The 15,514-nt window shown below is 44.2% G+C and overlaps 1 protein-coding gene across 5 annotated transcripts in view; it reads left to right on the plus strand.

Moving 5' to 3' along the window:
* The first annotated feature begins 7,922 nt into the window (after positions 1-7,922).
* LOC126984080 (espin-like) overlaps positions 7,923-15,514 on the plus strand; it is a 171,214-nt gene continuing 163,622 nt past the window's right edge. For 2 of the 5 annotated variants that reach the window (XM_050837480.1, XM_050837482.1), the window contains exon 1: positions 7,931-9,565. In XM_050837480.1, coding sequence (XP_050693437.1) covers positions 8,064-9,565 — 1,502 coding nt within the window. In that variant the 5' untranslated portion in view covers positions 7,931-8,063. Of the gene's footprint in view, positions 9,566-15,514 lie in introns of all 5 variants that reach the window. The other 3 variants (XM_050837483.1, XM_050837484.1, XM_050837481.1) reach the window with 3 other exon arrangements.

A 15,514-nucleotide genomic window follows, 5' to 3' on the forward strand; every position in this document is an offset into this window, starting at 1 on the left:
ATCTATTACGAAAGGATTGAATTCTTTCAAAATAATAATTGAGAAACACGTCAGCTCCACTTTCGCTTCCTAACCTGCTGGTGTTGCGTGAGTGTCTGATATGCCAAAGGACGTGACTTATAATCTGCCCTGAGGTGTTTAAGATGTATTCGTATAATCATAGATGTTATTTTTGCCGGAAAAAGATACGCAACATGAAACAGGTTTTTGAATATTACTAAATGACATATACATTAGACTTAAAAAAAACTCGGCAAAAAGAAGAATGCATTTAAGTGATAATATATGTAAGAGATACAATAGAGTATTAAGTAACACAGCAAAGCGATAGGACTTATTTTGATGATGCGTAATATTTATTTTTTCTTTGTTGATGTTGGAATAAAACGAAACTGCGCAACGATGTTTTATTAGTAAATGTTGAAATATAATTTTTCAATGAATATAAACGCTGTATGTCTAAATACAGGGAGAGAAAGTCTGCTTGGAAGTACCCAATACAAATAATCATGATCTCGAAATTTGTTAAGGAGCATTGCAGACATTTTAATGGATATCTGTAAATTTTTATAAAAACTTTGCTCTACACACAGAAATACTAGTATCTCACTCTCAGAACGGAGGAATTGCAGTCTATAGATAGCACAAAGGAAAACAAGTGAGGCGATTTCTTAATGACGGAAAAGTAATTACAACTCTTGCTCTTAATCATGCAGACCAAAAATGGAGGCGGTGGGGACAGACGCCTTCATGTTTTGATAGGCACGACCTTCACTACCCGACCTTTACACACACACACACACACACACACACACACACACACACACACACACACACACCATACCACACCACACCACACCCACACCACACCACACCACACCACACCACACCCACACCTTGCTCATTACCTGCATGATTCTCAAGTATGTTAATGAGTTCTGTGCATGTCAGGAGTGTGCATGTTCACGACTTTCATGTTTGCATTGAAATTAACAGTGGCTACCATCGTGAAGTCAGCGGTTCAGAATCACGTAACCAAAAACGAACTATGAACTTCAGCTTACATTCAGTTCTGCTCCAGTCTCGTTGAAAGATTTTATGAATTATCTTTTTATCGTTATTATTTGAAGTGTTATCTCGTTTTATTACCAAGATGTTTTAATACATGTTATACTTTCCACCGGCTATCTCACTGTATGATTATATTTTTTACATCAAAGTGCTTTATCACAGCGATCTTTTTATTACATGCTATTTTGGTGTTTAATTTCCAAGCGTTCTGTCACTCCGCATGATTCGTTTTCCTTCAAGAGCTTATATTTCCGCATTCCGCTTTTACTTGTCTTTTTCTTCCTTTTTCTTACAACGCTTCTGCCTCAGCCGGTTCTGCCAGTCTGCGTCATTTTTTAAAGGCATATTTAATGACTTGCCATTGTCACTTCTGGTTATATCTTCATGCCATTTGTGTTCGTCGGGAACTGACAACTTGCTCTCGTCTCGGCATCGGCTGTCTCGTTGCCCTCAAACCATTAGCCATTTTTAATAGTATTCTACAGTTTTTTTTTCTTTCGTTCATCGTTCTAGACCCCCGTTTAACTATCAATTCTTACAGTTATCTTTATATAGTTTATTATTTTCTTCTCTTCTAATGTTAGTTTCCGTAAATGTGCTATTTTCTGTGAAGCATCTGTTTTTCTTAACATTTTTTTATTAGTTATTTTTATATATGATTAAATATATGTTGAATAATAAATAGGGAAATGTAAAAAGTGAAGAAGTACTAATGATAATGATAATAGTTACTTTATTAATAATAATAGCAAAAATAATAGTAATAATGATAATAATGGTAAGATAATAGTAATAACAAAATAATAGTAAAAATAGTAATAATGATTAATGTTAATAATAATGATAATAATAATAATAACAACAATAACAATAATAATAATAATAATAATAATAATAATAATAATAATAATAATAATAATAATAATAATAATAATAATGGCAATAATCATCATCATCATCATTACACTGTACATCCTGATCACCTTTCACGTCATGCTCTAATTGCTCTTCACCCGTGTTTCAGGTGAGCAGTGAGAATGTTCTGCGTTACCCGAGGCGAAGGAGACGTGAGTAGAGCCATAAATATGTTGTTATTGTTTGCTTATCTTTTAAAGGCCTTTTTTCTGGCTTATTTGACCCCCCCCCCCTCCTCCTCCTCCACCTCCACTTCCTTCTTTTTGTTGCTGTTTTTTTTTTTTTTAGAAGTAATAGTAGTGATAGCAGCAGTAGTAGTAATAAATAGTGGTAGTAGAAGCAATATTAGTGGCATTGAGAAGTTTTTTGGACATTAGCTGATTGTTGCTATTAGGCCAAGAGAAGTTGAGGAGGAGGAGGAGGAGGAGGAGGAGGAGGAGCGGAGGCGGAGGCGGAGAAAGAAGAGGAGGAGGAGGAGGAGGAGGAGGAGGAGGAGGCGGAGGCTGAGAAAGAAGAGAAGGAGGAGGAGTATTCGCAGTAGTAACCACAGTAGAAAGTGTAGTACCTTCATTTGGTGTTTAAAGACGATTGGGTACTGTCATCTTTGCACTCATTATCACACCTTTGCTTCGTGGTTTGAAAATTACGTAAGAATTAGCATACTCTTCCGACAGCAGACTTAAAACTGGTTCACTCCTTATCGTATATATACTCTTAACTTTTTATTTTTTTTATCAAGGCGACCATTTTGGTGACCTCACTTTTATTTTGCCTCCTTAAGTAATAGTATGTCACGTAAGAGAGTATACTTATGCTTCTGTTTTGTGATAAGACGAAGCTTCTTAGTGGCGTATAGGATGGAGAAGAAGGGAAAATGTTGGTATCCGTCAGAATATAAGAAAAAAATACCTCCGCCTTTTGTTTTGTGTCCAGTTTTCCTGCTCTTTCGTGGTCGACAGATGCGCGTCTTCTTTACAAGGTGTACGCATTCATATCTTTTTTTGCTGGATTATATTTTTTAAACGATCAATTCAAGAGCGTTTTAGTCAAGGTTTCCCCCCGTCTTTGTGTCGAAGTATAGTTACCCACCCAAAAGAGCGGCCGACGTTTTCTCTTATTTTCTCACGATCCAGTGCGCGTTTTACAGCGAGTACTTTAAAGATTATGTTTTCTTGAGGCTTTCGAGTTGATGTGTATGATTAGCAGCCAAGTACGCTTATTACCGAAACAGAAAGTTATCAGCTTACTAAAACTGTTATAGAAAAGAAAGTGGAGATTTCATCGGGACATTAAGTAGTAATCTAAACTCATGCATATACTACTTAGTCAGCACTCGGCATATTTTAGTGGTTATTTTTGCTGTCATTAAAACCAGTGTATATGTTAATGTCTCCGTTATTTAGAATGCTCCCATTTTCACTAACTTAAAAAAGAAAGCGGCAGTACTGGAGAAAACTTGTATAGATTAAAATAACATATGTCACTATTTCAGTGCCATATGTCAAGGAAATTTTAATGCCACAGTAAATACCAATCCAAAATATTATTAGCTCGGTTTTTTTTTTTAGTATATATTATTTTTTTAGGAGCAGCGAGTAGCGGGCTTTTTTTTTTTATTATTGTTTCCTTTTTTGTGTGCCCTTGAGCTGTCTCCTTTGTTGTAAAAAAAAAAAGCTATATAAAGGAAAGTTCAATGTTATGAAAATAAAAATCGTAAGACTCACTGAATCCCTTGCACACTTGGTTATGAAGCTACATTGAGGAGGCTTCGATGATTAATAAATGCATATCCAAATTTTGAGTATATTCCTACATGATACTGACCGTTGTGCCTAAACTAATGAGATGTCAGTGCCGACTAAATTCAAATACAAACCATTTCAATTCATAACATTTTTTCTAGTGACAAGTTGGCAAACAGACAAAATAGACAGTGAAGGGCAAGGTAGTTACAAAGCCGGAGAGGAAGTGGGTAAACATGTCAATAGGTGAGTGAAAGAAAAGTTAATCAGTTGAAAAGTCGTCTTGGTAGCGTGGTAATAACGGCAGCGACGCGATGAGGAAGCGGCTCAACGTTATGTGATGTTCCTTATTTAGTAGGACTTCACTCCGAGGACATGGATTTGGAGGTAGCATATAAATTAACCAAGTTTGCTGCATCAAGATTAATTATGGTAGTTAAATGATAAAAGGATATTCTAAGTTTTATTTATCTATATTTTTCACAGTAAAGAAGGCAGCTTAAGGTCATTAGAAAGATACAAACAAACGGTAAACGCAGCTCCTGTCAATAGTGGACAGCTGGAGTAGCCGGAAGGGAGGGTCATTATATTTTTTCCAAGCTAAGTAAGATAAATGAGAAAAGAAGGAGGAGAGGCAAAGGTGAGGCTTACGTGAGACAGACGAGGAAGCAGTGCTGAACGAGGGCGAGACAGAGGCAAGGTTGGGCGACTTGAGGAGGTTAAATGGGCGTGGAGAGGCATAGCAAGGAAGCAATGGCGAGGTAAGGCAAGGCAGAGGCGAGGGTGGGCGATGCGGGGAGATTAGGTAGACAAGGAAAGGCTTAACAAGGTAGCGTGTAGAATGTAGAGGAAGCAATGGCGAGGCAGAAGCGAGGGTGGGCGATGCAGGGAGATGAGGTAGACATACTAGACAAGGAAAGGCTTAGCAAGGTAGCGTGTAGAATGTAGAGCAGTGACCGGCGGATGAGGTGACATAATGAGCAGCGAGTGTGTTGGGTGACAGTCACGGAAGCGGTAACTGAGGATCATGTACAACGCTTGCCTGTATTTGAGCTCCATTTTGGTCAGCGAGCATTAGAATCTGAGGACTTGAGGAGGACGTGCATATGTGTGTGTGTGTGTGTGTGTGTGTGTGTGTGTGTGTGTGTGTGTGTGTGTGTGTAAATTGGTTAATGTATAGTTTTCTTTCTAACTCATTACTCATTTTCTCTTTGTGGTTTTCATCGTTGTCGTTGTTATATTTCTCTTCCTCTTCCTCCTTTTCTTCTCTCCGCCTACTCCTCCTCCTCCTCCTTCACCTCCTCCTCCACCACCACCACCTCCTCCGTTCCTCTCCCTCCCCATGCTCCTCCTCCTCCTCCTCCTCTTTCTCTTCCTTACCAACCATTCATTAAGGCGCCATTATCTAGTTTGTTAGCCACCTGTTATTTGCGTGTCTTCCCGCTCTTACTTGTTTAATTGAGTCGGTGCCAACTTTGTGTCCTGCCTACGGTGTGTGTTTGTGTGTGTTTGGGTTGTATATCTTTATTTAAGCTTCCCATGTGATTATTTGCTTTCCCTTTGTTATCTGGCTTTCGTGTCTCTATGAAGTGAAAACAAATGAACAAAGAACCACAAGGAAGTTTATTTTAACGGAGGAAGCAAACTGTGTGTACGTGGTGTTGACGGAGCCCTGCAGCGGCGGCCTAACGGGGCAGCAGATGTTGAAGGAGTGATACGGGGCAGCGGTGGAGGCGGTGACGCTTGTGGCTGCGGCGGTGGCTGTGGATGGTACTAATTACACTGTTAGTCGTGTGACACCATTTACCAGCCCGTTAGAAGTAATTCGTATCCTCAGTTTGTTTTTGTATACATAGATGATCCGTAAAGAAATTTGTCTAGCAGTTTTTTATTTAGTGTTTTAAAAAGTAGTAACGTACCTCAGAAATGCGTGATCCCCCCCCCCCAAAAAAAAAAAAAAAACATCAGAACTATTTTTAGCTCATTTATTGTGCCTATCGTTAAAACAACAAGTACTTTTTTGAGTGAAAGTACGCTACAGTTGCAGAGTGTCACATTTGTCATAGGGACTTCGTCTTGCCCCAATAATTACTGACTTGTCATTGAAGTGCTCTGTCAAAACGACATTGAACAATCCTGCTTTATTACGAGCGTCGGTGTCGACATGTTCAGATGAGCGGGCACGGCGGCACATGGCGTTGTTATGTGAGATTGTTGTTCTGTAAAGTCCACAGTGCGTGAATAGGGAAAACAAGAGAGAATAAATATGTCAGTAAAAAGCAGGAAAAATATTTAAGCTGGTGGATTTATGTTTCCGCTGTACGTAAACAAGGAAGTATAAAAATAAAGTAAATGAGTTTATGACTTCACGAAAATAAGGAAAACCAAGCATAAGTCAAGTGGGTTCGTGAGCCGTATATGCGCGAAAAGGGAAAGAGAAAAGAGAGTGAGGAATTAAGAATTGGGTTAATGGTTTGTGTGGGAAGCATGTGCAATGTTGGAAAGCCAGACGACCCGCCGCCTCTTTCTGCTGTTTAGATATTCTGCTCTGCTCTGTTGTTGTTGTTGTTGTTGCTGTTGATGTTGTTGTTTTTCTCCTTGCCTCCAGAAATTATTTGATCACTTTTTAAGGGACCAATTATATGAAAAAGAATATGCTTACATACATACAAACATATCTTTCTCCACACACACACACACACACACACACACACACACACACACACACACACACACACACACACACACACACACACACACACACACACACACACACACACACACACACACACACACACACACACACACACACACACACACACACACACACACACACACACACACACACACACACACACTTAATATGATCTTTGCCATGTACTTCGCTTCTTCCTCTTCACTCCTTCGTTGTTGGCAGAAAACTGTTCGCTAAGCACCTGTGTGAGGCGTGGGAATGTTTCCTGGGAATCTGCTTTCTTTGATATCCGTCTCACTAATCTTCAAAACACTTCACGAGAAAACCGCTGTCCACGAGGCCTCCACGCCGCCGTCAAGTCTGAGTGTCATGATAAAGCTGTTCTTGCCTTGATGCTGTAACTGACGCGGGGGGTGGGCATGTGTGTGGGTACGCGGAGGTGGCACTGAAGCACCTTGGAAGCATGGCTCAGAAGCCGCCAGAAGATACTTTCGTTTCATCTGCGTTATTATTATTATTATTATTATTATTATTATTATTATTATTATTATTATTATTATTATTATTATTATTATTATTATTAGAAGTAGTAGTAGTAGTAGTAGTAGTAGTAGTAGTAGTAGTAGTAGTGGTAGTAGTAGTAGCAGTAGTTTTATTAGTGGTAGTAATAGTAGCAGTAATAGTAGTTGTAGCAGTATAGTTGTAGCAGCAGGGGAGCAACAGCGGTAGTAATAGTAGTAGCAGTAATAGCAGTATTAGGAGTAGTAGCAATAAATACTAATGTTTTTGTTGTTGTTTTGTAGTAGTTTGGTGGTGATGGTTGTGTTTGTAACAAAAGAGAAAAGAAAAGTTTTAATTTTGTTATGTAGTCTTTACATGAGTGACAGTGAAAGCACGCCGGGAACATGATGTTGTCGTTCTACGAAAACAAACTGCTGAAAGCGAGAAGGACGCGCTGCTGGGAATGAGCGTTTGAAGGCGAGGCGCGAGAGGAGAACGACGCGGCAACCACAGTTACGCCGCTGCGTGGACTCCGCTGTCAGTTCTTCTCGCTCTGGCACCCGCGATGGAGCACTCCCGTCGCTCCCTCCCGCCGGGAAGGCTCTTCTCGCGATAGAAACAGTAACTCGAGTCCCGGCAGCTCAGAGTGATCGTGGTGGGCGTTGTGCTGGTGTGCGTGACAGTGGTGTCGAACCGGGCGGGCCAGAGTTTGACCAAGCCCTTGCAACTTATTCATTATCGGCACTGTGGTGACCTTGAGGAAGTGCCTGTACCCAGCGTGACGTGACAAAGGAAACGATTATGTTTTGGCATTGAAAAGTTTTCTTTACTTCTTGCCCAGGGACACCAAGATTTAACGAAAATGATATCAGTGCCGTTCAAGATCATGTTTTTGTCTTGGATGCTGACCTTGCTTCCTTTGTACTCAGTAAGGTCACGTGATTTCGCTCTAGACTGCATGATTACATCGATTGCCCTTCAGTTCCACAAATTTCCACCGCAAACGGGCGAAACTCGGACTTAGGTGTAACATGTTCGGCTGTACACCACGACTCCCCACGGACACGCTGGCTGGAAGCTCAGGGAAGGTTTGGTGATGGGCTGCATCTAGGGCAGACGTCGCGTGAAGCAGGGTCACGATGGTTTACGGCTGTGGCTACCCGAGCTGCCCCGGTGACGGCGGCGGCGGCGGGGGGTACTTTCTTCACCTTATGGGGTACGGCAAGGGCTTCGGTACCGGTGTCAGCATGAATGACGTGACTCAAAGGCGTACCCTGACCCCCTTCACTCCTCCTGTTAAGCTTCTGGAGTTATCTGACACTTGGTACTACGAACCCACCTGGAAGAATACTCAGTGGACCGGCGGACAGCGGGCATCTAGCCCCCGGTATGTGACGCGTCGCAGTGCGCGCAAGGCTGCCCATCCTGAGCGAGCTGCTGCCAGGAAGACTCCGGGGGTCAGCAGCCCGAGAACCAGGTCTGGAGGAGGAAAACAGCCCCTGCACAGCCCGCAGCTCCGCAAGGCCACGGGTAGGGACAGCCCCAGGGTGCCGCCAGCAGGTGTGGACAGTCCCCGCCTATCTGGCCGTGTTCAGAAGCCCACACGGCGGCCCAAGAAGACCGTCCACTGGAAGACCAACATTGCGACCTGGATCCAAATGAATGTCAAAAACTCCAGCATGTCTGTTTCGGGGGCGTCGAACTGCGGCAGTGAATGGGACGGCGGCGACGACGAGCGCTGCAGCCAGAGAGGCAACGACACGAGCGACGACGACGGGACGATGAGGTTTAACACGGCGGGGAAGAGTGTGTGCGACACGGCCACGACAAAGGAGGAAGACTCATCAGACTTTGAGTTCACTGACTTTTCCCAAATGAGCGACGACGCCGAGGGGAAGAGAGTCTATTTCGGCGCCCTCCACGCGGCAGGCTCACGCTCGGGGACTCTGGAAGCCCTGGGTCTGCCTCCTTGCTCCACCCTCAGGAAGCCTCTCCCTCCCTTACCTGTCCCTAATGTGCCTCCCGAAAGGAACGAGTCCCACTATTACAGTGATCTGAACTGTTCGTGTTCCTCGTCCACTCACACATACGAGGATATCGAGGACGGCGAGGAACCGACAAGCATCGTCCACGTGGAGCGGCAGAGACATGACAGCGGCGGCAGTGAGTCGAGCAGCCACACGTACTGCGAGATCGAACAGGTCAATCGAGGATCAAAACCTGAAGTCCTTCATTCGTTGCTTCGAAATGATCGTCGTCTAGAAGTCCTCAAGTCGACACTGGTTCACCTGCTCCCCAAAGACGACATAATCTCCACGACCCTCTTGGCATGCCGCCTCGGGGATCTGGAGTATTTACAGGACCTTGCCAAGCAGGCCCGCCTCGATGCTAGAGCCCGGGACCTTCAGGGCGCGTCCTGCCTCCACTACGCCGCACGGGGAGGACATGACCACATCTTGCGCTTCCTTGTGGAGGACGCCGGCCAGAGAGGCGTCATCCGGTGCGAGGTGGGGGCGACGCCTCTCCACGACGCCGCCGCCCTGGGTCACCTGTCGTCCCTGCAGTACCTTCACAAACACTCCAGACACGGCCTCCACCTCACGGACAAGGATGGCGCCTCCGTCCTGCACGTCGCCGCCAGGTAATTAGCATAGCTCATCACCTCATTTTCCATCCAACACACTCGTCCTTACGGTAAACCTCCCCTTAGAAATGTCACCTAGTGCGTCCGCTTCCCCATCTTCCGCAAGCCGTTTTTACCGGTGGAAGCGCCGCGCTGCACCGCTAATGGAATATTCACTACAGCGGCGACAGGTGTGGCTGCGGTGTGCTGCTCTTATTGTTATATATGTGCTCCCATGCGGTGGCCTGTTGTAGTTGTTGTTGTTGTTGTTGACGTGCTCCCCTGCGGTGGGTGGTCGTTAACATGATCCCCTGCGGCGGCGGATTTAGGTCGCTGGCTCACTGGGACTGCCGCCTTGGGTACGTCCGGCCGTGTGCTCTGCGTCGTGTTTGCTCACGACACGCACACGCACGACGCCACGATGAGGAGTTTTTTCTGTTTTATTCGTGACCGCCTGCAAGGTAACGAACGCGCCAAGTTACATTATAAACATTTCATGCGTTGTGAATGATTTAGTATGAATGAAGGCACTTGCTCGGATACTTCCAGGAAAGTGATGTTTGTTCCTACTACTTTTATGATATAACTTTTAGATAAAACACAACAGAAGTCACTTGCCATAAATGAAATGTTTTATACCGTCACCCTCATAAAATAATCGCCTAAGTCATTTTTCAGCGATTTCCAGGTTTTTGTCTACATCAATTTTTCAACATGTGACGCCCATTTTTGTATAGTTGCCTTCGTCATTCAGGGCTTGAGTGTTCTAGAATTGGCCTCTTCATTTCTGCCTAAATATTAAGCCAAATGAGATAATGAGAGTTCTTTTCCTATTTCCTGTAAAGTAGAAAATAATGACTTTGGCGCTTTGCTTACGAAGGTGACGATATAGTAATTAATACGAATGAATGCTCGCCTCCTTTTAAGGCGAGGAAGTTTGTGTGACGTAGTATCCTGTCACCATTTCCGAGTGGCTTTTCTCGTTACTCGCAATTCCTCATAAATGTCACCACGTATAACAGAGATGGTTTGTGCCCTTCCTCTTCCTCTCCTCCTGCCGACGAAGCGACGTGGGTGAAGGGGAACCCAGTACTTTTATCCCTCAGCTCTCCCAAAGAGAAATAATTTATATGGCTGTTGGAGTGAAAGTGTGAGTGAAGTGAAGTATAAAAGATTGACACCGAAAATATTATACTTCAGAAAAAATTGAACATCGTCAAGGAAAGAAAACGTAGGAGGGTTTGTAAACTATATCCACGCAAGTAAATTCCCGGAGCAAACTGTGGAGTAAAAGAACACTCTCCGATAGCGTTATTTCGGAGATGGAAACACGGAGAAGACTGCGTTAAAGTCTCTACAGCAGGAGAATAAGCCAAGAAGTCACGATGGATGGCGTGGGACAAGTAAATCAGGAGCAGCGAGTAGCGGGCTTTTTTTATTGTTTCCTTTTTTTGTGTGCCCTTGTGCTGTCTCCTCTGCTGTAAAAAAAAAAAAAAAAAAAAAAATGATGATGATGACATGACGTTATTCACGGTCATTAAGGTAACTGACGCGGAGGAGAATTACCTGGCTAAGCTAAACGAAACGGGCAACAAAAGAACAAGATGGGAGTTACTATGAGTGCCGTGTACAAGCGATGCGGACAGATATGAGTATTAACATTGCCGCGGTCTTAAAGAAGGATTATCAGAGGAGACAGGGTTGGAGGGCTGCGTGAAGAAGCGGACGGCTCAACAGGTGTCCGGCGGCCCATATATTAAGACTCCGCCGCAGACAGGTGGTCTCAAGCGGCGCCTTCTTTGCATAATAACACAGTGACCCATAAACCCAGGAGACGACAACGGAAGGCGAGTGATATGCTGGGCGATTCCAACAAATTGAAGTTCTCGATGCGTAGTACTTTTTGCTAACGCTTTTTTTTCATGGTTTCTTCAACTTTCGTTCTTTAAAATGGTATAGTTTTATTACTGCGCAGGAAATTACTAGCTTTGTTTATTACAGCGTCAGGTGGCCTTGTGGGGGAGCTGAGAAAAGAAGGAGGGAGGGAGGGAGGAGAAGGAGAAGGAGGAGGAGGCGGCGAAGTGGGAGGGAGGAGGGGTCGAAGAGAAAGGAGGAGCCGTGGGAGAAAAACGAGAAATAGGAGACGGAAGGTGGGAGAAAGGAGGAAATATAAAGGAGAAAAGAGGAAACGTAATAAAGTGAAGGAAAATAAAGAAAGTACAGAGACGAGGAGGAGGAAAGGAAGGCAGGGGGAAGAGAAAGGAGGAACTGTGAGAGGAAGAAGATGAGAGAAAAGAGGAAATATAAAAGAAGAGATGAAACGTTACACTATGAAGGAAAATAAAGGAAGAATAGAAGACGATGGTAGAGGAATAAAAAAAGAAAAAATGAAAAGATGGTAAAATGAAGAGAAATAGGAAAGAGCAGGATTGATAAGGGAAGTAGGATGGTTCAAGATATTAGATTTGGCAACTCAAAGCAAGACTCAGAAACAGAAAAGAAGAAAAAAAGAAATAGACATAGGAGGATGGGAGAGGAAGAAAGGAGGCATGAAGATGAGACAAGATGAGGAAGGGAGAAGGAAGAAGGGAGAAGACGAGTCGACAAGATGCTGAAGGAGAAGAAAATAAAGAAAACAAAACGCATGGGAGGGTGAGAGAGGAGAGGAAGAGACAAGATAAGAAGACAAAATTAGGAGAAAATGGAGGAAGGGAGGAGGAAGAGGGGGAAGACGAGACAAGGTGTTGAAGGAGAAGAAAATAAAGAAAGCAAAACGCATGGGAGGGTGAGAGAGGAGAGGAAGAAAAGAGACAAGATGAGAAGACAAAATTAGGAGAAAATGGAGGAAGGGAGGAGGAAGAGGGGGAAGACGAGACAAGATGCTGAAGGAGAAGAAAATAAAGAAAACAGTTGGCATGAGAGAGTGGGGGAGGAGAGGAAGAAAAGCGGGGAGGGTGGGGGAGGAGAGAAAGAAAAGAGGGGAGAGTGAGGGAGGAGAGGAAGAAAAGAGGGGAGAGTAAGGAAGGAGAGGAAGGAAAGAGACCAGAATAGGAGACAAGATGAGGAGAAAAGGAGGAAGGGAGGAGAAAGGAGGGAGGAGACGAGACAAGGTGTTAAAGGAAAGAGAAGAGTTGGTGAATCCAGGCTTTCTCCTAAGGCATTTTGCATCTCCCTAACCCACCACCCCACCCTCCCCCTCCCCACGCCCTTTTTAGCTACACATCCCCTCCCATCCTTCCCCTCCCCCCTTATTATCACTGTGACTACTGCTTAACCACCACCACCACCACCACCGTCATCTGTATTTGATCCTTGCTAATAATTACTTGGAATGACCCACTTTTCGGCTCTCCTCTTGTATGGTACCATTAAAACACACACACACACACACACACACACACACACACACACACCTCATTAAGCTCACCACGCCTACGGAACCGCATCCCATTCCTCATAATGAAAGGCTGTGTGTTTGTGTGTGTGTGTGTGTGTGTGTGTGTGTGTGTGTGTGTGTGTGTGTGTACTTTTACCTGAGGAGTTACGGGCTACAGGTGTTCAAGGTAGTGAATTTGGGTGTTGATTATGTAGAGTGAGAGGAAGGTGAATGTGTGAGATAGAGGGAATGGAGCCAAAGGAAAGGAAAGGAGGAGGAGGAAGAGGAGTAGGAGGAGGAGGAGGAGGAGGCGAAGTGTGACGGAAAGTAATCAACGGAGGAGGAAAGAAGGAAGGCGAAGAAGCGAAAAAGGAGGCAACAAAGAAGATGAAGAGAAAAAGAAGGAAACACGGACAACAGATGAATGACGAGGAAGAACCGTAAATAGAAAAAAAAATAGTTTGAATTAATTAAAGAAAAAAATAATTCCGAAATATAGAAAAAAAATTAGGCATGCAGAAAAAAATCAAACTTAATCGGAATTACTCACAAAGAAGTAGAAAAATGAGAGAGAGAGAGAGAGAGAGAGAGAGAGAGAGAGAGAGAGAGAGAGAGAGAGAGAGAGAGAGAGAGAGAGAGAGAGAGAGAGAGAGAGAGAGAGAGAGAGAGAGAGAGAGAGAGAGAGAGAGAGAGATGATATAAAAAAGAAAGTGAGCGAGAAAACCAACAGACATTTAGGGAACAGGCGAGCGGGAGGGAGGGAGGGAGGGAGGGAGGGAGGGAGGGAAGGAAGGAGGGACGGAGGGAGTCACTCGTTCAGGAGATGCTCGTTGCGATTCCCTCCAGATCCAATTTTCTGCCCCACGTCCTTTCCCTTCCTCCTCCTCCTCCTCCTCCTCCTCCTCGTTTTTTGTCTAAGGTTTACTCCTATTTTTTTGTCCCATATAAGTTGTTGTTGTTTTTTCTCAAGTTAATTAAAGTTTCCTGTTGTTGTGTTTTCTCTTCCTTCTCCTCCTTCTCCTCCTCCTCCTCCTTCGTTTTCTTCCTTTCTCATCCTTCTCTTCCTCTTTTTCCTACTTTTTCCTCTCCTCCTCCTCCTCCTCTTCTGTTCTCTATTTTCTTCCTCTTCACTTCACTCTGTCATCTTTTTCCTTTTCATTTGAGCGATCTGTCTTCTCCGTCGTCATCACCTCCTCCTCCTCCTCCTCCTCCTCCTCCTCCTCCTCCTCGTCCTCCTCCTCCTCCTCCTCCTCCTCCTCCTCCTCCTCCTCCTCCTCCTCCTATCACCACCACAATCCTGGGTAATTGGCGTGGGAGGGGTGAGCGGCTGGGATGGCAAGGGAGGGAAGGGAGTGCGGGAGTGGTCCTCGTGGTCTGTGGGATGAGTCGGTCGTCAGCTCTGCACTCTCTTACTACTTTCGTTACTCTTTCCCAGGAGGCGACGGTGATCTCTCCTCCACACAGAGAGAGAGGGAAAGGGAGGGAGACACATACAGAGAGAGAGAGAGAGAGAGAGAGAGAGAGAGAGAGAGAGAGAGAGAGAGAGAGAGAGAGAGAGAGAGAGAGAGAGAGAGAGAGAGAGAGAAGCAGTCAATTAGACAATGAGACAGACGTAAGTTCACACAATATGAGAATGTTGTAGAGAGGTATTTAGTGAGGTGAGTAGACAGGTGAGTGCAGAGGCAGACAGGTGGAAAATGAACTAGCCGACTCAGACAGAAAAGAAATAGGTAGAAAGATATATAATGATCTCACGTAGACAGACTAACAAGGAGACAGACGGACAGGTAAACAGGCAGACAAAAATGTTAGCAAATTTGAAGATATGACACACATGCACATATACATACATACAAACATACATACATACATACATACGAATAAACAGACAGACAAAGAGAGACAGACAGGCAGACAAACATAGACAGGCTCTCAGATAGTAGCGGAGAGATAGAAACAGACAGAGACAGATACAGACAGACAGACAGACAGACAAGCAGGCAGGCAGATCAACAGACAGACAGACAGACAGATACAGACAGCAGACAGACAAGCAGGCAGGCAGATAAACAGACAGACAGACAGACAGATACAGACAGCAGACAGACAAGCAGGCAGGCAGATAAACAGAAAGACAGACAGACAGACGAAGACAATCAGGCAAGAACATGTGGACTGGCGAAGACGAATTACGAACAGAAGACGGATTGATGCGATACTTAATGGCCGTGACAATGCAGTGATAGTGAGTGATTGACGGCGGGATTTGATGATTTCCACGTGGCTAGCAGTGGCTCCTCCTCCTCCTCCTCTTCTTCCTCCTCCTCCTTCGGCAATTCGCTAACAGATCATCACTTACCTGGCTGAAGACGGTCTAAAAACGTATTCTTAAATGCAGTCTGCTTTTACTTTCTTTCTCTTTTTTTTTACTTAAGAGACAAAGAGAATAGGGACTAAGAGATAAGGGATAAACAGAGGAGAAAAAAAGGCCGCTACAAACTTCTATAAAAATGGTCTCCAAAAAGTATGATCAGGTATAGAACAAAAGTAGTAAAAATTTAGAGTAAGAGTATAAAGTAAAAGTGAAAAAA

Source organism: Eriocheir sinensis, chromosome 55 (assembly GCF_024679095.1).
Source record: "Eriocheir sinensis breed Jianghai 21 chromosome 55, ASM2467909v1, whole genome shotgun sequence".
Classification (NCBI taxonomy): Eukaryota; Metazoa; Arthropoda; class Malacostraca; order Decapoda; family Varunidae; genus Eriocheir; species Eriocheir sinensis.